Source organism: Stylophora pistillata, chromosome 6, assembly GCF_964205215.1.
Source record: "Stylophora pistillata chromosome 6, jaStyPist1.2, whole genome shotgun sequence".
Classification (NCBI taxonomy): Eukaryota; Metazoa; Cnidaria; class Anthozoa; order Scleractinia; family Pocilloporidae; genus Stylophora; species Stylophora pistillata.
The window spans coordinates 782,584-808,833 of record NC_142524.1 but is presented as its reverse complement, the minus strand read 5'-3'; the positions used below and the strand labels follow the sequence as shown (position 1 = coordinate 808,833).

Here is a 26,250-nt window from a genome sequence, read left to right as displayed (position 1 = left end):
TCATTTCCTTGATCAAGTTCCGATATTTTTCTTTTTTACGCACTGCATTGTCGTACAAGTTAGATTCGAAACCAACTGTTTATTCTAGAACATATAGGCACTTGGACTGGGTTAGGAAAAGAAGATCTGGACGATAATTTTCACCAGTTATTATTGAGGGATTTAGAAAACCAGTAACATCTGCATAGATTGAGGAGCTAACATTAATTACAGGTTGAAGGGACTTAGCAATGAAGTTAAGGATTGAGTCGTGTCTCCAAGTAAAGTGATCAAGGCATTGTTGACAACCAGCGACAACATGAAGGAGTGACTCAGGATTAAGGCAAAAGGAACAATCAGGACTTTGTGATAATCCCCATCTTACCAAATTCTTACGTGTAGGAAGAGAGTTGTTGATGTAGCGGATGGTAAAGTTGTAAATGTTCTTCGGCAGACTGGGCCACTGACCAAATAGAATTAAGAGATGACAACGAATACTTGATAACATTTGAGAAGAAGAAACCTTGAGATGTTAGGTGGTGTTGCATTTTATCCCCTTGATTAGAACAGAAATCCTTAGGAACTTCCTTAGTGGATTTGTACACATCATATTGAATATAAGTGTAACAGCTTGACGATTTCCAGAGAGCTTTCAAGGAATCACTTGGGGACTCTTTTCATGAATTTCGGAGAACTGACTGACACTGAGTAAATTTGATAGAGGAAGGACAAATATTAAGACCAAATTTATTGCTTTCTAGGAAAACATTGCTCAGTGTTCCAGATATCGGAATATCAAGCCATTTTCGGATGTAGCCATTCACTACAGAGTCGAGATGTTGCGAATAATAATAATAATAATAATAATAATAATAATAATAATAACCTTTATTTTAAAGAGGGTGACACCAATTACTTTGAAAGTATTCTCCCTAGTGGCCCTCTAAAACACCCACCCACCCCACCCCAGGGGGGGACATTCATCACACAGTAATCTTGTGTGTGAGAAATTAACGTCTCCTACCCCCAACACTGCAGGAGGCGGGACCTCCATTTATTCGTCCCTATCCAAGAAGACTAGAATATCTAACCATTTCTTCATGTTATAGAAAGGTAGCAAATTCTTCTCAATTATTTTAAGACCCTAAGTGTTCCTAAAATCAGTATGCATATTCTCCATACTGTTCTCCCTAAATTGTTAGGGTGCTGATAGGAGAATTTGTTCAACAATCAACAGCTTCTTTAGTGATCATTACCTTTTAGCGATATCGTGAGGAGAAGAGAGACGCTAGTCACTCCTAATAATAATAATAATAATAACACCTTTATTTAGACACGATAATGTTTAAAGCTGAACAGCTTGTGGGGTCGTGTGTAAATGCAGATAAACTCTAAATGAAATGCAAATAAACTCTAAATTAAATTCAAATAAACTCTAAATTAAATGCAAATAAACTCTAAATTAAATGCAAATAAACTCTAAATTAAATGCAAATAAACTCTAAATTAAATGCAAATAAACTCTACATTAAATGCAAATAAACTCTACATTAAATGCAAATAAACTCTAACTTAAATGCAAATAGACTCTAAATTAAATGCAAATTAACTCTAAATTAAATGCAAATAAACTCTAAATTAAATGCAAACTCTGAATTAAATGCAGATAAACTCTAAATTAAATGCAAATAAACTCTTCATTAAATGCAAATAAACTCTAAATTAAATGCAAATAAACTCTAAATTAAATGCAAATAAACTCTAAATTAACTGCAAATAAACTCTAAATGAAATGAATTTGAGGAGAGGGGAAAACCAGAGTACCCGGAGAAAAACCTCCCGGAGCAGAGTAGAGAACCAACAAACTCAATCCACTTATGACGCCGGGTCTGGGAATCGAACCCGGGACACATTGTTGGAAGGTGAGCGCTGTCACCACTACGCCAGGTTTTAGTACGAGAGTAGGGTTCTTGATTCACTGAATTTTTTCAGGTCTGATTTTCACTATTGCTTAAATTGTGTTCTTTACTGCGAGGATCGTGCACAAATACGTTTCTATAACCGCAGTTCAGATATATGAATTTCATATATTCGTCGTGTTTAATTCCTTTTGAGAAGACACAAAAGGTGAAGCTCTTGATAAAGGAAGAAGTTTAAAATCGTTGTTAAAGCAGAATAGCTTAACTTCCGCCTTAACAAAAATATTATTCAGTATTGCTTTTGGTTAAATTACTTCCTTAAGTGGAAGTACGCTTTACGACTAAAACAAAATTATGTTCTCGTTTAGATCAACGCTGTAACCAGGTTCTCTGCACAACTTTCAACATTTTCTCTTTCAAACAATCTGTTGTTTTTGGGTAAAATTTCCAGTTTCCTTACTTTCATGCCTAAAGACTTTTCTTCTTTTTCCTTTTTTCCAATTCTAAATTGTTGTCATTGATTTTATAGATGATCAAAATTAAGGAAGAGTTGCCAGTGAATTAACCATACAGCATCTAATTTCTCCTTACAATATCACCCCTGAATCACACATAAAGGTCAGGAGAATAAAGGAAATGATTACCGACTAAAGAAAATCTTGATTGTTACAAAATTTCTCCTTGTCAGTACCTTAAGAAACATATAGAGCACAGTATGGAGAATATGCATGCGGATGTTAGGATGTGAAGGGTTAAGAATAAATTGTTAAATTTTTAACCACGTGACTTTGGGCTGTGGATACCCATCAGCCTTACATCGAAACGTGGCTGTATCAGTCTCGTTCACCACCATGGAGATGGGAGGTGCTACAATTGATGGGGCTGAGATAGCCCGACCAGGCTCTCCCTTAGCTCTTGGAGGGCCCATAGGTCCGGGAGGTCCCCGCACTCCTTGGGGGCCCGGGTTTCCTTTAGGACCTCTATGACCAGGCCTCCCTCGCTTTAAGTGATTTAACTGACTGCATAAAAAAACAAAATTGAACTTGATTCAACTTCGACTTCTAGTGACCTTGATTCTAAATGGAGTTCACGACATCTACAACTCTTTTAAGCTCTAAAAATTGTAAGTTATGGCTTAGTTTCAGCCTCTGATAGCAATCTATGAAATGGTTTGTAAAATCTCTTGCAGAAATTCAAACCCGCTTCAAACGCAACGTGCGAAACATAAACAAGAGTTTTGCGAATGACAGCGTCTCCATCGATAGTAAAGTGATGAGAAGAGACGTACGAATTGCTACGAACAGCTTGGCCTGCAAAGTGCAGTGCCCCAAAGGCATCAGGGGAAGGCGAGGGAGGCCTGGTCACAGAGGCCCTAAAGGAAACCCGGGCCCCCAAGGAGTGCGGGGACCTCCCGGACCTATGGGCCCTCCAAGAGCTGAGGGAGATCTTGGTCGGGCTATCTCAGCCCCATCAATTGTAGCACCTCCCATCTCCATGGTGGTGAACGAGACTGATACAGCCACGTTTTGATGTAAGGCTGATGGGTATCCACAGCCCAAAGTCACGTGGTTAAAAAATAATTCCAGTCTTCCAGCGGACAAACGCGTTGTTTCATCGAGTGGCGAGCTTAACATTACAGACGTGACATCCGAAGACAACGGGGAGTATACATGTGTGGCTAGAAATATTTTTGGAGTGATGGCCTCATTGGCTACTTTATCAGTTCAAGGTGGGAAATATTTTTTTTCTAACAGCCATATAATTAATTGGAGATATAATATCCAGCATTCCAATAAAATCTAATAAATGAACATGGAATAAAAGAGACAGGAAAATTCAGATGTTTCCTCTCAATGCTGCATTCAGAGAAAGGCCCTTTGATTGTTACGAAGTACTAAAACTATGATTTTATTTGTCAACGACACGAAAACATATTCTGTTCGAGCTAAGAGTATCTCCAACACAGAGGGAGTTTTAGCTATGGAAATAATTGTTCACTTATGGCCGATCTATTTCGAGAGGCTCCAAATAAAGGTAGAATTAAATAATTCGAACAATTACAAGACTGTCAACAAGAACTAGGATCGATCTCATGTTCCACTCCGCATATGAACCTCTTACTTACTTGTTTTTGTACAATTCGTTTTAATCATAGTTGGTGCATCGATCATTCAAAAACCTGTTGAAGTAGGGAGCAGAGTGAGTCTGGTCTGCCAAGCTGCTGGTCATCCGACACCAACGGTATCTTGGCGAAAAGCCGTCGGTAAGTTATCGAAGGGGAGGTCGAGAGTTCTGAAGGGAAAACTGGAAATAACCAACTTGACAAAGGCAGACGGTGGAGATTACATTTGCTCTGCAAAGAACATTCTAAACGAGGACTATACATTCGCACAAGTTACGGTAATGGAACAACTTAAATTAACTTCACCTCCTTTCATAAAACACACAGCAAACATGTCTGATGATGTATTACTGACTTGTTCAGCACAGGGAGCACGAGAAATCATGTGGCAGCGGAAAGGTCAAATTCTTCCTTCAGGTCATATCCTTTATTCCAATGGCTCCCTTCTTCTTAAAAACGTTTTACCGAATGATGCAGGATCCTACACTTGCTGTGCGAGACATTTTCATCGCTCCGTTACAGCATGTACTGTGCTCGAAGTTCGAAAGCTAACCTGGAGCTCTTGCAGCGAAATAAAGAGGTACATTAGAGGAACCCTTTCAGGCACTTATACGATTGACCCTGATAGTGATGGAGGCGTGACACCCTTCAATGTGTACTGTGACATGAGTGACAAGGGTGGTGTTGGCGTGACGGTCATCAGTTACTACAGTGAGAGGAGAACTCACGTTGGCCCCAATTTATGTCAGCCCAAAGGATGTTATAGTAAAGACGTGCGTTACACTGGGGTGGGCACTGCTCAGCTGACAGCACTAACTAGAGCCTCACAAAACTGTGAACAATAATTTATCAAGTATGAATGCAATAATGACGTTGGGTTTCTTGATAAGGGCTATGCCTGGTGGGTGTCACGTGACGGAGCACGTGAACTACTGGGGAGGAGCTACAGGATATGACATGACGTGCGCATGCGGACTGACAAACTCGTGTTCTAATGGGCAGAAGTGTAATTGCTACGAAGGGGGCGGTAGAGACGCCGGCAGGAGAGAGGACAGCGGAATATTAACAGATAAGTCTGTTCTCCCGGTAACAGAAATCAGAATCGGAGACGTAGATCAATCACATGAAGAAGCATTTCATACATTGGGTAAACTCAAGTGTTATGGTGTGGCGTGAGATCATACTGTCACATGACCACAAAGCTGGTGACAGAAATTATATACAGGTCAGGTGACTCCTCAAGGAACTAAAACAAAGAAACTTTTAACACTAGTGTAAAAAGAAAAAAAATAGAAAAGAAATTATCAAAATCCTATGTAATTTTGTTTAGGAATACTTTTTTATTTAACTTGTCTGGTACAGTAAAGTTCCTGTCAATTTAATGACTGATAATTATGAGGAGCGATTTGAAGAAAAACAACAGTCTCTTTAAGGTCTATGTAGCGTAACTTCCTTTTGACTAGGAGCAAATCAACATGTCTATAAACATTTAGATATTAACCAATGAAACACAAAAGTCAAATCTGAAGGTCATTTTTAATTTTTAACAAAATGGTGCAGTTTATAATTTCTGGGGCCAATTTGTTCTCGTTTTTCACTATTTTTGTACAAACAGAAGTTGGCGCAGTGATTTTAAGGTTTATAGGATTTCAATAATTACTTAACGTTCTTTGCCTCTTTCTCATCTCCAGACTGTCTGATTTTAGGACAGCAGAATGACGACTCAAAGCAGTCTTGCCGTAGTTACCAGGCAATGAAATGGAAAATGCCATTTCTTTATCGTTGACTTTCTTTCAGCTCTGTTGTAAGATGCCTTGGGTGGTGGGTGAGATCAATCCAGTGAACGTAGTTCCTATGCTCAAATGATGTATTATTCCTTTGCTAGGGATGCCCTACAATAAAGAGAATGTTGGTTAGTGGCGTTGAGATAGGAAGTATGATTTGACTGGGTATTGAATACGAGGAATAATCTATGGAAGAACATCCTTTACACAGCCCTCCATTTTCTCAGGTTTCCTTTGAGAGAGATCCTACTTAGTAATTACAAAGCCCTATAATATGCTAACTTGATGTACTGCAATTTGTCCTTTTGTGATGTAGTGCATGGAATAACACTCAGGAACAACTCTGTTGAATCTCCAGAGCTCTTACCTCTCTTATTGTCTAAATCCACTCCTACCCACCCCCCCTCCCTTTGTTCTGCGTGCTGAGTGGAATGATACAACACATTGAAATCAAACACCCAATGGGGGACTGAAGAGCACGTCTTCCGGTTAGCTTTTACCTTTTAGCTATGATAGCTAGGTTGAAGTCTCTCCCTGATTCCGGGCCCAAACCTACAACAGGCCTCTTGAACAGCTAAACAACAGAATCCTTTTTAGACCACTTGCAAACTGTTTCGAATGTAATCCAACATACCTCTTTGCTGTAGAAGGTTTTGCCTGGCTTTTATGAAAGCCAAGATGTCGGCATCAGCTCTGGTATCACCAGTTAGCTTTACTGATCCTGAACTTGAACTTACATCACTTGTCGAACTGCGGAAAGTAAAAAGGATTGTAGCCAAATGAGACGTCATTTTGCAATGTTACGTTACGAAACAAAGGCAGAAATCAACTAAACCTATAAAGCAATGCAAAGATAACGTAACCACAAGGCATGGGCTCACAATAGCGGCTGCCCTGGGTTTGCCCAATCACTGAACCGCAAGACATCAATTCCGTGTAAATATTTCCCAAGAATAATAAAAAAGAAACGAAAATCAAGGGAGAAATTCATCCTGCATCTTCACAAGTAACTTGACCAAATATAACTGCAAGGAAAACTGTCAACTGTTGGTATTGTTTCTTTAGCTACAAGAGTATCGTTCTATGCATGTGAGATCACGTAAATGTAAGTTATTATATACAATTTACGATCAACGCCTATCAAGTGGCTCCATACCCTGATTTACTTCGTCTAACGTAGCCTATGCTCGACTCCTCCGCCGCTTGAAAAGTCGCTGCGGATGGATTCCAGCTACTGAGGCCACTGTCTGAGTTTGAGGGGTGATCTGGGGGCCGACTGACAGATGATGACACGGCTCCTATAGCCGCCAGCTGTGCCTCAGCTCGCAACTTGGAAACGAATTTCGCGGGTCTTGCATTGCGAGATGATTCATCTCCTCGGGGATTCGACGTGCCACCCGGATCTGGATCACGTCTTCGAGAAGCGGATGGAGGTCTGACGGGCGATATCGGAGGAGTCTTCCATGCTGCTCGGACTTCATCGGGTGGCTAATAGGTAAGGTTTTGGTTTGTAAATATAAATGGAGTTAGATAAACACAAATGATCTGTATATCACACACAAAGCAGCTGGAATGAGGTTCTTTCAAAAACCTCCACTCAGCACCCAAACATTCCAACGGAACCATAATGGTGTTTTGATATGGTTTGTACTGTAAACCGTAGCATCTTATTACAGCTCTAAATGAGAGGTGGTAGGGGCAGTTTTTGAGGTGTGTGGGTGTTTTAAAGATCAAAGCTCCATAATGTTTCAGGAAGTTAACAGTTAGGAGGGAAGAATCGCCGAATAGATCGATCTAAACAAAGTAGGAATTATAAATTAAAACAAACCTGGTTGAAAGCCGCTTGTTCTGCCCACCATATTTCGAAATCTTTCTGCATTTTGACTTTGGCTTTCTCCAGCAAATGTTGAAGATGCTCGATCTCAGTTTTCAGGGATCGAAGACGAGTGAAACTGTCCTTATATCTTAAGAGTTTAAAAAGGCAAACACAAATTCAGTCCAAGTACGAGAAGGCTTGTTTATTCTGTAACTGCCAAAAATCTTTCCTAATGCTGTTTATTTAAGTTCACGCGCTCAGCAGATCTTTACTAGCTATTTTTAATCCAACGTGCAAGTTTTACAAGGATATTCTGTCACCAGTTTTCAGCGAGACACTTCACACGAAATTTTGAATTCAATAGGTTTACAGGGGTCACTAGCAAGACTCAAACTCAATGAAGAACGTAAGGCTTTGGGATACCAACTAATTCCACGCCATTTCCTTACTTCGCTTTCTCTTCCTCAATGGCTTGCCTCAGGCTCTTTTCTGCAGGATCCACATCTTCCATTCCTTCAGTACCGTTAACAAACCCTTTTAGTGAACAAAAAAATAGCTTTTTCAGATCATTGACGCAAAGGCGTTTGAAGAAGAGAGTCAGACACCTGTGGTGTGCCTATGAACACTCGTAGGTCTTGGAAAATACATCAACTGAGACAATACCTTGCATCGATCGGCGAACTCTTTGTTGCTCGATTTGCGTTTTGATAGAATCTGAAATTAAGAAGTAAAGTCGCTCTAAAGATAACCACTCGCTAAAAGAGCTCATAAGTCACAAAAACAAGGTAGACGACTGCGTGACATATGGATGAACAGTGATAGTCGATCCACTTACTGATCTTTTGTCGTGAAGAATTCACTTGCTCTCCAAGTCTTTTGGCCTCTGCGTACCTAATAAAATAGACGCATTCAAAGGTCCCTATTTCTTGTGTTCATCCTGACTGTGTAGTCGCCGAAATGATCAGGTGCAAGATTCTCCACAGCTGTCTACTAAAAAACTTTAGAGACGTTAAGGGAGAAAACAGTAAAGATCAGTCTAAGACACAAACCTTTGATTGAGTGTTTGTTTATTTTCCTCTATCGTGCCGTTGTAAGGATAGTCTCGGCGGAACGTTTCAAAAGCTTCTTTTCGCCCAACAGACATCTCATCTAGTATGTAGGACAAAATATTACAGTAAATGAAACAGCCTTCGCCGTTTTGGCCGAGGAAAAGGAGTCTGCGGGAAACGTACTCTTAAGAGTGTTAGGGATAAAGGGGTAGAATGCAGGAGAGGATGACACGGTTGCCACTCATTAGAACCCAAAAATTCCTTTAGTTTTCCCTGACTTTTCACTGACCTCAAAACCTTTTTCACTGACCTTGAATTAAATTAATTATCAAACAAGCCAAATCCACTTTTACATTTCTTCATCGCCTTTAAGCTTTCTATCCGATTTGCTACACTCGATCGACTACTTCACAAACCTTTGTGGAACCCTCAAAACAAAATTCCCTGACTTTTCACTGACTTTGACGAGAACTAAGATTTTCCCTGACTTTTTGCAAAATTCCCTGACTTTTCCCTGACCTTGAAACATTTTTGTTTTTCCCTGACTCTTCCATGACCGTGGCAACCCTGGATGACTAATGCGCAGAAAACATTTACACATCGGAAATCTCAAACTTGTCAGGCGCAAAGAATAGTTTTTCTATCAAACCTATAACAGCAGATGCTTTGAAACCCGGCTTCACTACGATACCTGTACTTTCAGTAATTTGTAGTTTTGCCTCAATTTTGAAGGCCGTGTGTTTAAGGGTTCACTTTCTGTTTTGTTTCAAATGAGTTGCTTATCTATAGTAGTGCGGATCAGTGCACATGCTTGATAGGCCGGGGTTAACTCAATGTTGAATCAGGACTCATTGCAACATAAACGAAGCTTTAGTTGTTTCACCCACCAAGTCTCCTTCTGTAAGCAGATGGAGGTCTGTGATTGGTTGAATCATCAACAGGTGCTTGAGGATGCTGACGATTCTAAAAGGAACCGAGAATAAAAACACGCAGTAACTACCCGCGGAAATCGCACCCGCAAACTCGCGAGGCAGTGCCGCGTTTTCCTCATTTTCTCCCCAGTGCCCATCGAGTTCTAATTGTTCCAAGAAAAGCAGAGGATTGCTACTAATCTACAACAACGACAGACGCTGACTGGAAAGTAACCTACAATGGTTGAAATCCAAACAAGTTTCTGGTGGAACGAAACACGGGATAAACCTTGGATTTCGTTCAGAGGAATAGTAATCGAGAAAAGTGCGCAATAGGGCCTTAACTCAGACCTTCGGAAACTCAGGAACCATCTCATAAAAGAGAAACCTTACAGTTCTCTGTAAAGCTACCCGACGGTTTTGATTGGTCGACGGTGGATGAACTTTTGACAAGAAATACCTCCTTCACGGCCGTCTCATCATGTTCGTCTACAAGCAGAGTCCTCTAATTAACAAGTTTGAATACTTCGACTAAAATCATACGCTAATATGCGACCACTCAACAATTTTTAATGGCTAGGTAGAAAAGAATTATTCAAATGCACCTCAATGGTATCAGACGACGGCCTGTCTCTCACACGTGTTCTGCTCGCTGCTCTCATATTCGACAATTCATTCTCTGAGTCGTCACTTTGCGGCTGACTAGCGCTCCGCCTGATCCCATCCGGTGCCGCGCTTGTACCGTCCAAGAGTCGGCCCCCTCCTTGCTTCTCTAACTCAGCCGTGCGCTTCTTCTCCTTCTTCAGCATGCCCACTAAGATATCTGAACAGTAGTTAAGTCAACATCTCTTTTTAAATCAGAGTGACATATAACACCAAAAGGAGACCGTCAAAAGTTATTAAGAAAATAAACTTGCCACATAAATGTATTAACTAAAAAAGGCAACTTGACTATAACATTGTGCACGACGAATGGCGACCATGAAAGTCTCGGCGAGTTGAGAATGTGTTTTCTGTAAAGCAGTTCCTTTTGCAAACTACTACGTAGAAAGATTTCCAGCCATTTAACTTAACACTATATCTATTGTAGGGGAATAATGAACACAATCTAATCAAAACACTACCCTCCCCTCCCCAACAATAATCCTGCAGTTGACTTTGTGAGAACTTTTAGGCACTATCACTAGAAGAACAACTTTGCACTTCTTTCAAAAAGGGGAAGTTAATGCAAAAATAAGTGTGAACAGAGAGGTGGCGATTTTAGTCGGACGGTTTGAGTTTTTCCGGCCAGCAAAAGTCAACTTTTGTCGCACTTATCTACAACGGGATTGAATTCGTCATCGCGCTAGTTGTCGAATCCGGAACCCAATTAAAAAAAAAAACACACACACACACACACACACACACACAAACAAATTGTCACGTTGAGAAGAAAAATACAGTGTACAACATCACGTAGGGAACACTAAAAACTGAACGTCAAGAGATGAAAGAAAGACAATTTTAGCGCTTTCTCTATGATATAATGGTATGATTAGCTGTTTCTACTTAAAGTAGAAAAAAATCGCACGTTAGAGCAATGTTTGACATCAAGGCTGAAGATTTGAGAATTTGGGACACACGTCAAACCAAAAGTTGCAATACGTCAGAACCAAAATGTCAGTCACAGTCTGCATTAATTTCGTTTTTGCTTTTGTTGTTGTTTTTTTTATATTAAAGCGCTTCTCTAAAATTTTACATTGCCTCGACGCGGACGCACCAAAATCACAAGACAAAAACAACTACTGAAGCATCGAAGCTATAAATCCACGTTGTTATTGTTACACTGTTCAAGAACTGTAACTAAATCCAGTACTACTCTTTACAACGCTACTTGTATCACCAGATGGGTAGCTACTCAATCGTGGAAATGACTTGTAAATTCAGTACCGGGTGATTAGCTGGTACCAGCATATTTACTGCCAGAGCATTTTCATCCCAAGGCCCTCGTCAGAATCTTTATGCTTTAGTGGTTCATGTAACCTTTGGTTTGTTTGTTTGTTTGAACATCTCCGAGAGTAATTGGTCAAAACGTAACACCTCAACCAATCAGATGCTGAAGTAAAATCAACCGCAACTTCAACTCGCTTTTACTCGTGCATGTCACCAGTCACCTGTATTCCCTATGAGTTTTCATTGGTTTCTTGTAAATTAAACTTCCTTCTGATTGGCCGTTATGTTAACTTTAGACTTGGTTCAAAACAACTTGTTCAAAAAGTAATTTATACGCTCCACTAAATATCGTGCTTTGAGTGAGGACCGAGCTATCAAAAGTGAGAGAATGTGTTGAGTTTACGATGCAATCAAGTTAAAGTAGTTTAAACGCTGAATTATCACCGAAAGAGAAACACATTGTCAAGCAAACAGATACAGGAAACAAGAGATCAACTGAAAAATAGCTCACGATGCGCTAGAAGAGAAGAGAAAGAAATATACACTTTCAGTTTGGCGTTTCGATCTCTCACCAATAGGGAAAAGCCCTATCGTTTCCCCATGAGCACCCTTTCCATCTAGATTTAACAACATATCTTGTCAACTTTCTTCGACTGAAATCGTTCAATAAAATCGAGAACACCACCTAAATAAAACGCAGCTATCTCATATTAAATAATTTATTGTCAGGGCTTCCTAGTTTTCAAAAGGCACCTGTCATGGTTGACACCTTGGAGTGGAATATCGTATGCTTTGCTACGTTTATATATGTCTGGGCACTTGGTTTTGTTCAAATACACTTGGTTAAATCTCCCTCAAGAGAGCGTCTCGGGGTGAAAGTCGTGCAACCAATACCAAGCTAAATTTAAACACAACGACCAACCAGAATAGAGGCAAACGCCACAAGCAGCCAATGGAAACTCAAGCAAACTGCTCCAAGCGCGCGAAAACGCGGGCGACCAAGTCGGCGCGTGAGGTCACACACTTGTTGTTTACATTAGGTTCTCACTAGCTCCCTGTAACATTTTCCCGCCTTTTTATTCCGATCGCGATGAGTCAAACTGGTCATTTTGACTTCGCTGCTCTTAAAAACACAACCACCAGACCAGTACCAGATATTATTCTTGATCAGCACCGTTACCTTTAAGTTTAAGGTGTATAACTTTAAGTTAGAGATGTTTTAATTGAACTTTTTTTCGCGGGCTCATGAATATTTCAATAGATACACTTTATCATTTTCTTTTTAATTTTAAAATAATAGTTTTCTTACAAATTGTTATGTTCATTTATTCGCCTTTCTTAATGAAGTTCCTTGAGTCGTGTTACCTTTTGCAAACTCTTGTTGAATTCACCAGAAAATACACTTATTTTTGAGTTGCATTTTTGTTTATAGAAAAGAAACTTTTCAGCAGCCACGAAATCCGACACAATCACGTTTCATCTACAATTCAAAACCGCCTCAATACAGGTTTGTTCAATTCTCTCTCGTGGCAATAATTTAGGGCGAACAGTGATTTAAGCGGATGAAAACCTGTCGTACTGACATTAAATCTTTTAAAGTGTTTCATTTTTGGGTATGCTTTAGAATAGAAAGGCTCTCCTGCGAATAAGGCTTCAATTCTAAGGACTGGTTTGCCTCGCTCTTTGTAAAATTGCTCTCTGTAAAGACTGTGGAGCCACGCACTCTCAATGACTTTGCAGCAGTTGTTGACTCCTAAACCGGATTCCAGTGCGCTCACGTCCTCTTTTGAAAGCAATGAACAATACCAAAGGTTGCACAAAGTAGACAATCTCGAAACAGATACCGCGTTACCATAAACTTTTACTCCGTTTACATAGAAGTCGTTCTCCTTCTACTCCCGCCACCTTGTTGGGTTTCAATCACAGCTATAACTTTCTTTTTCTCTTGTTCAGCTCGATTCAATTCCATCACAGCTTCGATATAATCCTCCTCAGCTTGTAATCTTTGTTTCTCGGCGTCCCTAAGCCTATCGTGAGAAGTGGAACAGCGCTCTAACGCTGTTTTGTAACCTGTCATCACTTGTTTTCGAGCGATATCCAACAGCCGCATCTGATGCCGTTCCGAGTCAAACACGACATGACTTTCCAACAATTTGATAATATGCTTGTGAACATGCAAGTTATTTGTCATTCCAGCCTCGATAGCCACTCGTGAACGCCTGTGAATCTGCTTCAGTTCTTTCAGCGTAAAATTCTCCACATCGGCCGACAATTTTCCGAGTGTGAGAGTCGCCTCTCGATCCATCTGTCCGATAAGCGCATCTTCTTCCTCGTGCGTGTTCGTGAGGCATGGGCGGTGCTCTTCCCCAGTCAACTCTAAACTCTCATCTAGTTCATCCAGTTTAAACAGGTTTGTGAATCTCTCCACAGTCGCGCTTGCGAACAACGCGACGCGGCTAGTCAGGCCAGTAGTTTCCCAGTTCAGCCTTAGAGACACAGGTTTTTAATAGTTAGTTTTAGCAACAATACATGCTGTTTACTTGAGGTGCTAGTTGACCGCTGTATTACCGAAGATCTGCAAATACTGGCTTTAACGTAAGAATTCATAAGCAACGCAGCCCTTTTACGATCCTGCAACTTTTTCAGTACCTCGGCCACAGGTTTAAATTTATTTAAAGAATTCGATCAAGAGCATAGCACTTTACTGATGTCGCTACGGAGCAAGGAACCATTTGAATTAGTTGATTAGAAGTTTATTGTCTATTGTTACACTTCACCTAACATTAAAACAAAACTTGTGCTTAATAATTATGAATTGCAGTGCGTAAAGTTTATCGCTTTCGGAGATCGTAAGTAAACAGAAAGTTATGCGGTTATCACAAGTTAAAATAAAGCAGAATTCTAGACTTTTCTTACGCGTTTAAGCTTTCTCTAAAACATTCAATATCATCAACGTTCAGTTACCGTATATATTCATCGTTTGCATCGCTCTGTGCACTTTACGTAACAATAATTACTAAGTATGTTTAACAATAATCACTAATTCTATTTATTCTAATCGCTCTTTTCCTTGACCATGTACCCAGGGTAAAATTTGTTTGATAACCCAAGGGAGCCTATGCACATTTCCCAACTGATGAACAGAAAATCAAAGGGTAAGGCAAGACATATTTTGTTCTCATCGATAACAGTATGCAACATTGAACGTTTTTCCGCTATGAAAAACCAAAAAACTGCAGAAAATCACCAAGTACAATCTTAAAACTATACAACATTAGATAAATTATGTCTTCACGGTTTACTCGTAAACATGCTCTTCTATCTTATCGAACTAATATTTTGTGATAACTCTAAATTAAGAGTAATTTTGCGCGTGGCAGAAAGAGCCAAACTCAAACAAAACATCATAGAGCATTCCTCTAGGAGCCTAACAAGACATAGCCGCGTGTAAGCCAGTTCATACAGCCACAACATAACCAGCTGTTATACCAATACCTCTTTTCAAACCGATGATAAAGGATATTGATCTCATTATCTCGCTGTCGAATGAGCTCCTTAAGTTTGTTCACTTCAGTATGGTTGCCTAAGTAACTGCTATCGAAGACGCCATCGATTGCTGGAGTCCTAAGAGTAAAAAAACGAAAGACAAAGAAAACAAAATCCTTCTCACTAAAGTTTAGTGAGAAAGATTATGCTGAACATAATCATACCACCAAAGCCTTCCTGATTTCTACATCAAAAAGCGACTTGGAGAGTTGACTAGCACTTGAGCCACCGACGGCTCGTCTAAATACCAGTTTACTCCAGTGGAGAGCACTGATCGGGAGAACATTATATAGCGTATTCAGGAATGCAATAGGCCATTTCCGAATTACCTTTGGCCTCTATTTAAAAACGAGGCTTGGTGATCAACCATTCGTTCCAAAATGAGTTTAATTTGCATGTGACTGAAAACTTATAATCATATGAAAGAACTAATGAGCACCAGCACTCGTTTTGAAAAAGAGGCCAATGATAAATCAGAAATGGGCTATTATTAAGAAACCCAAAACACATTGAGAGGAGCTTACCTTTGTAGGGGAGGAGACGGGTTCTTCTTGCTCTTCTCCAATACGTGACTCTACGAGAAGTGCATAAAATAAAAAATATTGTGAACGGCAGTCGGTACAAAGGAACCTCCATAATCATGCTACTTCGTTTAACCAAACACTTTTGATACACCAGTCCAATGGTCCACAAGAGTCCCAACTGCAAACGGGGTATATATATTTGCTAAACATTGACTGGACTGAGCTCATAGGACCCTCTGATGACTTACTTTGAGTAGCTGGAAGCAGTAGTTGATCTTTCTCATGTCAGCTCCAACACTGAGGAATGATTCTGGATCAGAATCCTCGATGTAACTCTTCACCATTCTGCGCAGTCTAAAGGGAAACCAATTTACTAGCTTCATCATATCGCTACCACTTTAAACGTAAATAAACGTTGATGATGATTTGAGAACAAAAATACAATCAGTACCTATCCAGTTCATCTTCCGTTAGCTCGCCAGTATATTCTTGTCCCGTGGACATCGCAAGTTCATCTTTTAGTCTCTGCACTTCCGCCTTGAGTTGCGCAATTAGCTTAAAGTATGATGACAAAGCAAAGAGTACTAAGGTCTATATAGAGCACTTTTAGCAGAATGACTTAATTCGTCAGTCCCAACCGAAGTATTCACAACTGGAAAAGAAACAAGGCAACTCAAAGCTCATCAATCAAGCACACTGAGGACAGCGTGATAAACCAATATCGATAAGTTTTTGCAACTGATTGGTTGAAAGGAAAGTGGAAGGTTTTTGGACAAAATTACAAGGCGTAGTGAGCTAAAACCAACTGATTACAAATTTTTATATAATTCTCGTTCTTACAGTAAGACATTGTCTTATTTCAAGTACGTTCGCCTATTATACCTCTTTGAAACCTCAGAAAATGATATGGACCTGGTTCAAGTCGAAGTTCGTAGCAAAGAAGTCGCACCGATACAAATTTCGTTCAATTAAGTGAGTCACTATCCTCCTCCATTAACAATGCAGTGATTTCACTGACCAGTTTAGGATCAATCTCCTCGTTGAGAAGCACATCATTCTTGATCATGGCCACTCGCTGAGCAAATCTACAAGTTGAAATGGATTCCTGGGGAGCACCAACGAAGTAATCTTAATTCATTTTCATATCTACACTGCAGTTGAATTCAGCAGTAATCAATGAAACAGACAAGCCGTTCAAACAAAGCTCTTTGAGAAGTCTTTAGGTAGAAAAAGATGTTATCAGTGCTCGGAATTAATATGACAGTCAGCTAAAACAAATCAATAGACAACGAATGGCTCCATTATTTCCTAGGTAGTTCGTAAAGCACCAATGTGTGCATCCCAACAATCGCAATTCGACGCAATTGCCGATATCGCGTCGTGCTCTTGTCGAGCTCTCGTCGTGTTCTCGTTAAGTATTCGTGGAGCGCTCATCGTGCACTCGTCGCGCTCTAAGCTCGCTCAAACTTCCCCCTTCTCTCAAATCTTTTGAATGCCGACAGCGCCAGTTAGCATTGGTGCATTGTTACTGTCTTGAATTAAATGACACAAATTATGATGCTTTCCTCTTGTTTCGTTTCTCAGCGACACAACATTGGCGCTGCAATGAAACAATGCTATAGTACTTTCCAGATAACAGATTTTTAAGGACGACGATGATAATAGTGCAACTTACATCTAAGTTTTTCCTATCAAGGGAGCAAGTTGCTATCATGGACGTCATACAGTTCCCTCCAAGACTAAAATAGAAACAAAAATAAACATTTAAGCTCTAAGATTGACCTAAAAATATCATGACAATTAAATGATACGTATGATGCACGATCCTCGCAGTAGATAGCTCTAGTTATGCAATACCGAAAATTAGACCTGAAAAAAATCAGGCCCGTACGGGACTCGAACCACTGACCTCTGCGATACTAGTGCAGCGCTCTACCAATTGAGCTCACAAGCCAACTGGGAGCAGGCCGTTAAGTTGGTTCGTAATAAACCCGTGAAAGTGATAAATGAGATAGAATAAATATATGAAGATCATATATTTTGAACTGCGGTATTAGATACGTATGATGCACGATCCTCGCAGTAGATAGCGCTATTTATGCAATAGCGAAAATCAGACCTGAAAAAAATCAGGCCTGTACGGGACTCGAACCACTGACCTCTGCGATACTAGTGCAGCGCTCTACCAATTGAGCTCACAAGCCAACTGGGAGCAGGCCGTTAAGTTGGTTCGTAATAAACCCGTGAAAGTGATAAATGAGGTAGAATAAATATATGAAGTTCATAATATTTTGAACTGCGGTATTAGATACGTATGATGCACGATCCTCGCAGTAGATAGCGCTATTTATGCAATAGCGAAAATCAGACCTGAAAAAAATCAGGCCTGTACTCGAACCACTGACCTCTGCGATACTAGTGCAGCGCTCTACCAATTGAGCTAACAAGCCAACTGGGAGCAGGCCGTTAAGTTGGTTCGTAATAAACCCGTGAAAGTGATAAATGAGATAGAATAAATATATGAAGGTCATATATTTTGAATGAGTTCGGTAAAGAAAATCAGTGCATCAGTGCAGAGCTGGGTTACTTTCATCCCTCATTAAAAATTGTGCTCAAGCTACTTCAATTTTTTCAAAAAAGGTTTACCTGTCTCTAAGAACTGAGGTCATCATAGAGTTTCTGTATGGAATGTGGCTTCTTGACTTCTCTGATAATGCCACTATCACCTGGGAAAACAACAGGATAAATTGAAATAAAATATAGAGATTATTCCATGCACGCACGAACGATTTTTATTCACGCGTTGCGACACATCAACATTTTCATGTAAAGCGCCTTAGAGCTCTAAAATAGGGTGCTTTAGAAATGTTATATTATTATTCTAATTATTATTATTATTGCAGTAAATGGTTTGAACCCGGGGGTAACATGTGAAGGTGTAGTCTGATCGTCCGGGTGAGTGTAGTCCTGAGAAGGACTGTTGTCGGTGGTAGTGACTGACGTTTCGACAACCTGTGCGGAAGTCATCATCAGAGTCAAGACTTCCGCACAGGTTGTCGAAACGTCAGTCACTACCACCGACAACAGTCCTTCTCAGGACTACACTCACTCGGACGATCAGACTACACCTTCACATATTATTATTATTGGAAAAAAAAAACCAATAAGCGTGGCGAACGTTCGTTCGATCGATCGCTTGTTTGTTTCATCCTTTCTGTATTCGCCATTAATTCCAACATTCACATCTTTTCAAAAATCTGTGGTAAATTCACCTGTTCAAGGTAGTGAAGCGACAAATTGATATACTTGGCTTCTGTTAGCAGGGTTCCCCCGACATTTGTCTTGCCAACTCTCTCAGACCTGTACGTAAAAGACAATAGACACATAAATAAACAAATGAACAGGGGATCGCCTGCTCCTTAAAATGTTTCAGAGCTACAGCTACAATAACATTTCATATCGTCCGTTTACCCTGCAAGGTCAACCAAGTGCAGCTTAGCTCGTCTGATGGTCGCTGACTCAGGGTCACGGGTGGAGATGTGGATCGTGAAAATACAATGTGATCTGGTGGACGCTTGATTCATGGGTGTCTGCGGATGGAAAGCAAGGATTCAAAGGTTACGTTGAAAACAAACTTTAAATAACCAAAAATGGTCAGATGAAAAGGTTGTAAATGGTAAAATCAGGCAATGCCGAAGCTTTCATTCAGTGATAATGGCAGGAAGTTTGTAAAGAGAGACGACTTAATGACTCAACCGTAATACTGGGTAGTAACGGGGTATACCACATAAGCGATAAAGTGTCTAAAAAAAGGCGCGGAATCAGAGGTCACAGCCGTGGGATTTGGAATGATATGATTGAGGAAAAGGACAAACAGTATTTTTTTTTTAAAGAATCGACTATCTGACTGAGAAGATGATCCGAGAATATGAAGATTCTTGTGCACGTTCTCGATTGAAACAACTAGAGAATCTATAAAATGGGACAATACAGTGTGCAGAACAGTGTATGTTCTAATGAGAATACAGATAAACTCCCTTACGACACGCTTGTGAGAGCAAAAATATAATCTGAAGGCGATAATGCGACGCGACCACAAAGGCCATATGGGGAGTCCGTGCCCGCGCATCATTTTCACGCTATCTGACAGTTTAAATGAAAACACTAACTTTTCCTCTGTGGCACCTTCAGAACACTGCCTCAGAGTGCAAAGACTCACCTCAGCTATCATCCTATTTGTGTCCCCAAGAAACAATAGATTGAGAGCTAAAAAAAGGTAAAGCTATTATTAGTCATTACAGCTAAAACACAGACACGCGCAAGGCAGTTTACTTAGAACTACATGTATACGGAGAGTCACGAAATTCTTCAACCCCGCTGCCCATCTGCGGTGCTTTAGGCACTAACTTAATTGAGCGTCTTTATCCACCTATACATGAAGGTCTGTGATACAGTGTACACACTGTCATTGTTTTGGAAATATCAGTCATATCAGTTTACAAGAAGCTTGCTACTTGAGGGTGTACACTGCACCTAAACACTTTATCTCACCTTCCTCTTCATTGCTTGCTTGGTGTAAGGAAAGATTCTTGAGATGGACATTATTGTCGCTGTCTTCAAATAAGTTCACTTTGCTGTAGAGAAGAGGAAAGCCTGCCAGTCAACCTGGTTCACTCCAAGAAATGATCAAAAATGAATTTTTTGCAATATCAAAAAATTCCCAAGCAGAAAGATGATAAGAATTTAGAAAATATTAACTGAGGGAATTTGTTTCATTTGATACCAAATTCTCATTATTAAGGCAAAAATCAAAAGATTATTTGCCTACTAAGCAAAAAATAGGACTCGGTCCTTTAAGAGTAATTTGACATCATAATCTTTTTAATAATGCTGGAAAGAGATTAGAAACATGAATCTCAGGCCTTTAAGCTTGTTTATAATTTAAATCTTAATTAGAATGTTAGTAATTTTAGCATAGAAGAGCCAATTCATTTTTGGAATGCTAATAAACCTTTATTATTATTATTATTATTATTATTATTATTATTATTGTTATTATTATTATTATCATTATTATTAATATATCAAAAGAGAAAAAACAACATTTTTTCAGTTTATTCACCCTAAAAGAACTATTAATGGCAAGTGACATTGCCTTATTTTTTTTTACCTATGTCCAGAAATGCAAAAAATGTTCATGGATTTGATGATTCCGGGGAATCTTAATCAAATTTGCCAAAGCGAAATCAGCTTGATGGATTCAACATTTAAAAAGTTGCCAAAACTCTGAAAACCATTCAGCCATCAGCCAGCCATTACAAATGGCCCAGGACTTTGCATACATTGTATATTTTGAAATAATACACTCTCACTCACGGTAAATCTTCCAGCCTGCAAGCCTCATGTTTGGGGTCCAAAAGATCATACCCACTTTCATTGTAGATCTCAAGATAAGAAATATGGGCAGTGAAGACTGTGCCTGGATGCTGGTGACAAAATTTAGAAAAATGCCTGTTAGTACATGATGGATAGTTTGCATTGTCAGTAGTACACAACATGACAATTCTGAATTCTAATGGACCAAAAAAGCAGCATGTGCATCAAATTCCAGGTAGAATATAAAAAGTTTGCATACATATGATGCACGATCCACGCAGTAGATAGTGCTATTTAAGCAATAGCGAAAATCAGACCTGAAAAAAATCAGGCCTGTACGGGATTCGAACCACTGACCTCTGTGATACTAGTGCAGCGCTCTACCAATTGAGCTAACAAGCCAACTGGGAGCAAGCCGTTAACTTGATTCGTAATAAACCCGTGAAAGTGATAAATCAGATACAATGAAATATATGAAGTTTATATATTTTGAACTGCGGTATTAGATATATATGATGCACGATCCACGCCGTAGATAGCGCTATTTAAGTAATAGCGAAACCAGACCTGAAAAAAATCAGGCCTGTACGGGATTCGAACCACTGACCTCTGCGATACTAGTGCAGCGCTCTACTAATTGAGTTAACAAGCCAACTGGGAGCAGGCCGTGGAGTTGATTCGTATTAAACCAGTGAAAGTGATAAATCAGATACAATGAAATATGTGAAGTTCATATATTTTGAACTGCAGTATTAGATACATATGATGCACGATCCGGATTTTTTTCAGGTCTGATTTATGCTATTGCTTAAATAACGCTATCTACTGCGTGGATCGTGCATCATATGTATCTAATACCGCAGTTCAAAATATATGAACTTCATATATTTCATTGTATCTGAAAAAGTTTGTATAGTAGTTTATTGCAGTAGTTTATTTAAAATTCAAAGAAATTTGAAAGGATAGAGAGGAATTTGCCATAAAGAATTATCAATAAAATAATGGTAACATTACCAAACAACAAACAAAGTTACCGACCTTCTCGAAATACTCAAAGATGTAAGAAAGGGACCTTGGAATTAATCCTCTATCAACATAGCGCTCAGCACCTCCTGTGATTGTAAATGTCTTACCAGATCCTGTCTACAGGCACAAAATAGTAATAATAATAATAATAATAATAATAATAAAAACCTTTATTTTAAGAGGGTGACATCAATTACTTTTGAAAGTATTCTCCCTAGTGGCCCTTTAAAACACCCACCCATATCACCCCAGGGGAGGACATCCATCACACAGTAATCTTGTGTGTGGGAAATTAACGTCTCCTACCCCCAACCCTGCAGGAGACGGGACCTCCATTTATTCGTTCTTATCCGAGAAGACTACAATTATCTAACCACTTCTTGATGTCATAGAAAGGTAGCAAATTCTTCTCAATTATTTTAAGACCCTGAGTGTTGGTCCGGCCAGGGCTCAAACCCTCGACCTCCCACACAACAGTTGAGCACTCTATCAATTGAGCTAACCATTAGATTGATTTAATATTCAGCACACTGTAAAAGCACATCCAAACATTGTAGATATCCAGAAAACTTAAGGAAAACAACTTGATTATTATTATAATATTAGTTTGAAATCACATACTTTGTAAATAGTACACGCCATACTTTTAATTTGAAAATAAGTTAAGTGGCTAGTCTAGAAATAAACTCTAAGGGTTAGTACAGCAAAGATACAATGTGCTTGTAATTTTTGAGGGTCTGTGTACCTGACCATATGCAAAGATTGTTCCATTGTAACCAGTCAAGACACTGAAAGAGAAAAGTCAACACCATCTTAGCAGAAATAAGACATTTACAGATGGCTCTAACTTACAAACAGCTTGTAGTTGTAAACTGACTTAACAATATTCTTGATAATCCATTTTTATTAGCAAAAGAACATAATTAATTTCAGCCTGTATGACTGTAGTTTTCTCTGTCTCTGTAAAAATGGACATTCTGCTGTGTTATCCAGCATAAGCAAGTTTAAGACTGGGATATTCTTTCATCAAATGTACACCTACTTGTCTATAACTCCTTGCGCAACTTCTTCAAAAACCTCATCTTGCTTGCAGTCTTGATCAAAGACTTTATTGAATCTTTTGTTTTTTTTTTTGACAGAAACAAAAGTTTAATAAATCATATTAGAAACTTAAATACCAACAATATCGAATATTGTAGAGCAATACAAATAATAAGCTCAACTATGACGAGATCTTTGAAACTATGAAAAATAATGTCAAATAATATACTGCAATTTTTGTTTTACCATTTTAAAAAGCCAAAGTTCTCAATTTCAAAGCAGTTGATCATGACCCCATAAAACTTATATCTAAGTGATACAAAGGCTGCTGAAAAATTGTCTCCACGCAGTGAGAAAACAAAGACCAGAAAGGCAATTGAGACTATAAAAGGTATGAAGTTGGAGACTCACTTCAAACTTGAGAATATATATTCTCTCATTGCCTCGGTTGCCTTTCTTATCTTTGTTTTCTAACTGACTTAAAACCCTTTTCTGTCCAGCTGTGCCGTAAGGCTCTCACTTATACAAATCCCTAAAACTCTCACGTGCTTAAACCGAAAATAAATGTTTTCTTTTTTTAATTCAGTTACTCCTATCAAAGATTTGCTGCAATATACTTGCCTGTGTGAAGCTGTTTGTGGAAAATGGATACTGACAAAAAGCATTAAGTGACTTGACCCCAAAAGAGACTTTAAAACACAATTTTGGGTGTCCCTATCTTGGACCTCCTTTCTCAAGCAGCACTGTATCAAATTGAGTTTTGTTTGTTTTAAATATCACCAACTCAACAGGTAGATCAGCCACCAATTCCTTAAATTAATTAATCACAAACCTAAATTTATAAACTTCTCTCTTGTTGTTTATGTAGCCATCAGCTAGGTCTTTAGGAACAGTGAAGGAAATAGAAGAATTTCCACTCTCATCTTCAAAAATTTCATAAAGCTAAAGAGCAGAAAAATTATTTTTAGTCCTAGAAAAAGAATTAATATCTCAAAGACATCGGCGACATGCCAGGTGACGTCTGCTGGTTAAATTTCACTTCAGTGGGTAAGCGGGAAATAATCCATTAAAGTCAAAGAAAAACCAGATGTTTTGGATCCAAAAAAATGTTGTTTAAACCACATTAGTCAAGAACCAAATAAACTAATTTAAATAATTCAACAAAATTCAGAGAAAAACGATTCTGTAAAAGTACGTAAACTACTTTAAACACAAATTGTGATAGTTTCAAAGTTAGAGTTGTAATTTTTAACCCTTCGCGAATGGATTGGACATTAAAAGTTTCTCAACAATTATTCATTTATGTATAAATAGTAATAGATCTGTTTTTGAAAAGCTGGAGGTAAGCTTATAATTAGTATCGTAGCAAAAAACTATCTGCGTACAACGGTTTTTCAACCTGTTGTAAATTTTACTTTCTAATTTAGAACTATTTCAGATTTCCTCCCAAATTACCTGAACGATTTTAACCCTTTCTCATTTTTCATTACAGGTTTATCGAATGATTATCTTTTTACTGGAAACAAAATATCAAATCTTGTTTAAAATAGATCTACATACAACTGACCGCCAGTAGTCATGATAATTTATTATCAGCACAAGCTAATTAAGTTACCCCTGTTTTTTGCTTTGTCGGCTTTGCTCTGGCATAAATCTGGATTCCTTGCTTCACCATCCTTCATGACGATATGAAGTGACTTATATACTCACAGGAGTGTCAAATGCACTGTGTTATCCAAGTCAATTTGTAATCTCTCTCTCGTTGCCTTGGTTGTCGAGGAAAATGAGAAAGTTTATAAGAGGCTAATCACAAAGGATTGGGAACGAAAGTTATAAATATGTCATGTATGAGCTAACGTGGTGTAGCATACTCTTGAATTGGGTACCGCTGCTTTTAAAATTGTTGTCGCAAGAAGTGCTTGAGACGCAATGATGTCACGCAACGAGACCGCAATGATTCCCACAAACTGGAAGGGTAGTTTGGAAAACATAGAATGCCGGAATTCTGAACCGAACCAGAATACTCGGAATACCAGGATTACCCGGAATTCCTGGAATGACCGAAAAATAATAAATTTTAAAAAAGATAAAAGCAAATTAATAAATAAATAAGAATAATATATTATATATACAGGGCTAAAAGATTACGAAAAAATTATTAAAATGTTTAAACCAAACGTTTTCGGCTGTTTGCCATCATGATAGCAAACAGCCGAAACCTTTGGTTTAAACGTTTCAATAATTTTTTTCTTAATATTTTAGCCTTGTATATATAATATCTTTTATTAAGCGACCATTAAGGACAAATAAGAACTAATAAAATAACAAATAAGAACAATAAACAAGAATTCACAAATAAGAAATAAGAAATTCACAAACAACTTAATTAAATAATTTAATACGAAATTTTTCTCTGAGGGTTCCCCCCCCCAAAAAAAAACACACTTACCGGTGCTGTTTATGGAGATGCACGTATTAGAAGTAAAAAAAAGTCTGCGTCAGGCCAGTAGCCCATACAGCCTAAGCGATGAAATATTTCTACTCTCCCATCCCCCTGGATGGGATGCTAATCCATCACATGGTTTCTCCTCGTTTTAAATTCGCCACCACCCATTTACACGCCTGTAGGATGTCTAGGGCGCCATGACCATTAGGCCACCACGCTTTTCCAGCCGGAATAATCGCAAAAGATTAAACAAATGCAATATTTCCAATTAGTTTAATAGTTCAATTGTAAAAAGCTCCGAGCTATTACAAATTAATACTCTACCTTAAATAGTTATTAACCACACATTGGTAGTTTTCAAAGCAGCTACCATTAAGACCAGTTGTCTACAGTTGAAATTGAGAGATCGTCAGTTACTCGACACCTTTTCGCGTCTATTATAAATACCTTCAATATATACCTTTGAATATAAACCTTGTTTAGAAGACTCCATCAGTACAAGATATATATTTAAAGGTATATATTGAAGGTATTTATAATAGACGCGAAAAGGTGTCGAGCAACTAACGATCTCTAAATTTTAACTGTAGATGGCTGGTCTTAATGGTAGCTGCTTTGATAGCTCTCAATGTGTGGTTAATAATTATCTAAGGTAGAGTATTAATTTTTAATAGTTTGGATATTTTTAAACTAGCTGGAAATATTGCATTTGTTTAATCTTCTGCAATGATTCCGGCTGGAAAAGCGTGGTGGCCTAATGGTCATGGCACCCTAGACAT

General features: G+C 38.8%; 2 protein-coding genes across 3 annotated transcripts; one reads left to right on the top strand and one right to left on the bottom strand.

Annotated features, from left to right (window-relative positions):
• Positions 1-3,125: 3,125 nt before the first annotated feature.
• LOC111342830 (uncharacterized) lies at positions 3,126-5,196 on the top strand. The gene is given in 3 exon segments (XM_022949951.2): positions 3,126-3,627; positions 4,054-4,945; positions 4,947-5,196. Coding segments are annotated over 3 exon segments (1,173 nt in total). The 5' UTR covers positions 3,126-3,596.
• A 341-nt stretch (positions 5,197-5,537) lies between these two features.
• On the bottom strand, positions 5,538-24,841 carry LOC111342813 (kinesin-like protein KIF6). 2 transcript variants are annotated; one of them, XM_088762779.1, is made up of 27 exons: positions 24,641-24,836; positions 23,858-23,967; positions 23,027-23,101; positions 22,730-22,772; positions 21,997-22,101; positions 20,959-21,068; positions 20,134-20,216; positions 19,802-19,848; positions 19,054-19,172; positions 18,855-18,942; positions 18,229-18,308; positions 17,258-17,321; positions 16,601-16,687; positions 16,034-16,137; positions 15,831-15,936; positions 15,583-15,632; positions 15,036-15,136; positions 10,186-10,403; positions 9,557-9,632; positions 8,670-8,769; positions 8,456-8,511; positions 8,284-8,334; positions 8,070-8,154; positions 7,633-7,768; positions 6,961-7,292; positions 6,439-6,554; positions 5,538-5,912 (listed from the first exon to the last, which is right to left on the bottom strand). In XM_088762779.1, the coding sequence occupies exons 1-27, from the start codon at positions 24,698-24,700 to the stop codon at positions 5,902-5,904; spliced, it is 2,613 nt and encodes an 870-aa protein (XP_088618905.1). In that variant the 5' UTR covers positions 24,701-24,836; the 3' UTR covers positions 5,538-5,901. The 2 variants fall into 2 exon arrangements, with proteins under 2 accessions (XP_088618905.1, XP_088618906.1); XM_088762780.1 differs by lacking the exons at positions 5,538-5,912; positions 6,439-6,554; positions 6,961-7,292; ... (5 more) ...; positions 9,557-9,632; positions 10,186-10,403 and adding an exon at positions 12,775-13,998 and having other exon boundaries at positions 15,008-15,136; positions 24,641-24,841.
• Positions 24,842-26,250: the final 1,409 nt, after the last annotated feature.

Bases quoted from the DNA above. Each gene is read 5' to 3' on its own strand.
- LOC111342813 (XM_088762779.1), bottom strand. From the start codon at position 24,700: ATGGTGAAGCAAGGAATCCAGATTTATGCCAGAGCAAAGCCGACAAAG. The intron at 23,102-23,857 runs GTTTGTGATTAA...AAAAAACAAAAG, and splicing joins AGAGAAGTTTATAAATTTAG to ATTCAATAAAGTCTTTGATC. The intron at 8,512-8,669 runs GTTTGTGTCTTA...CTATTTTATTAG, and splicing joins AAACAAACACTCAATCAAAG to GTACGCAGAGGCCAAAAGAC.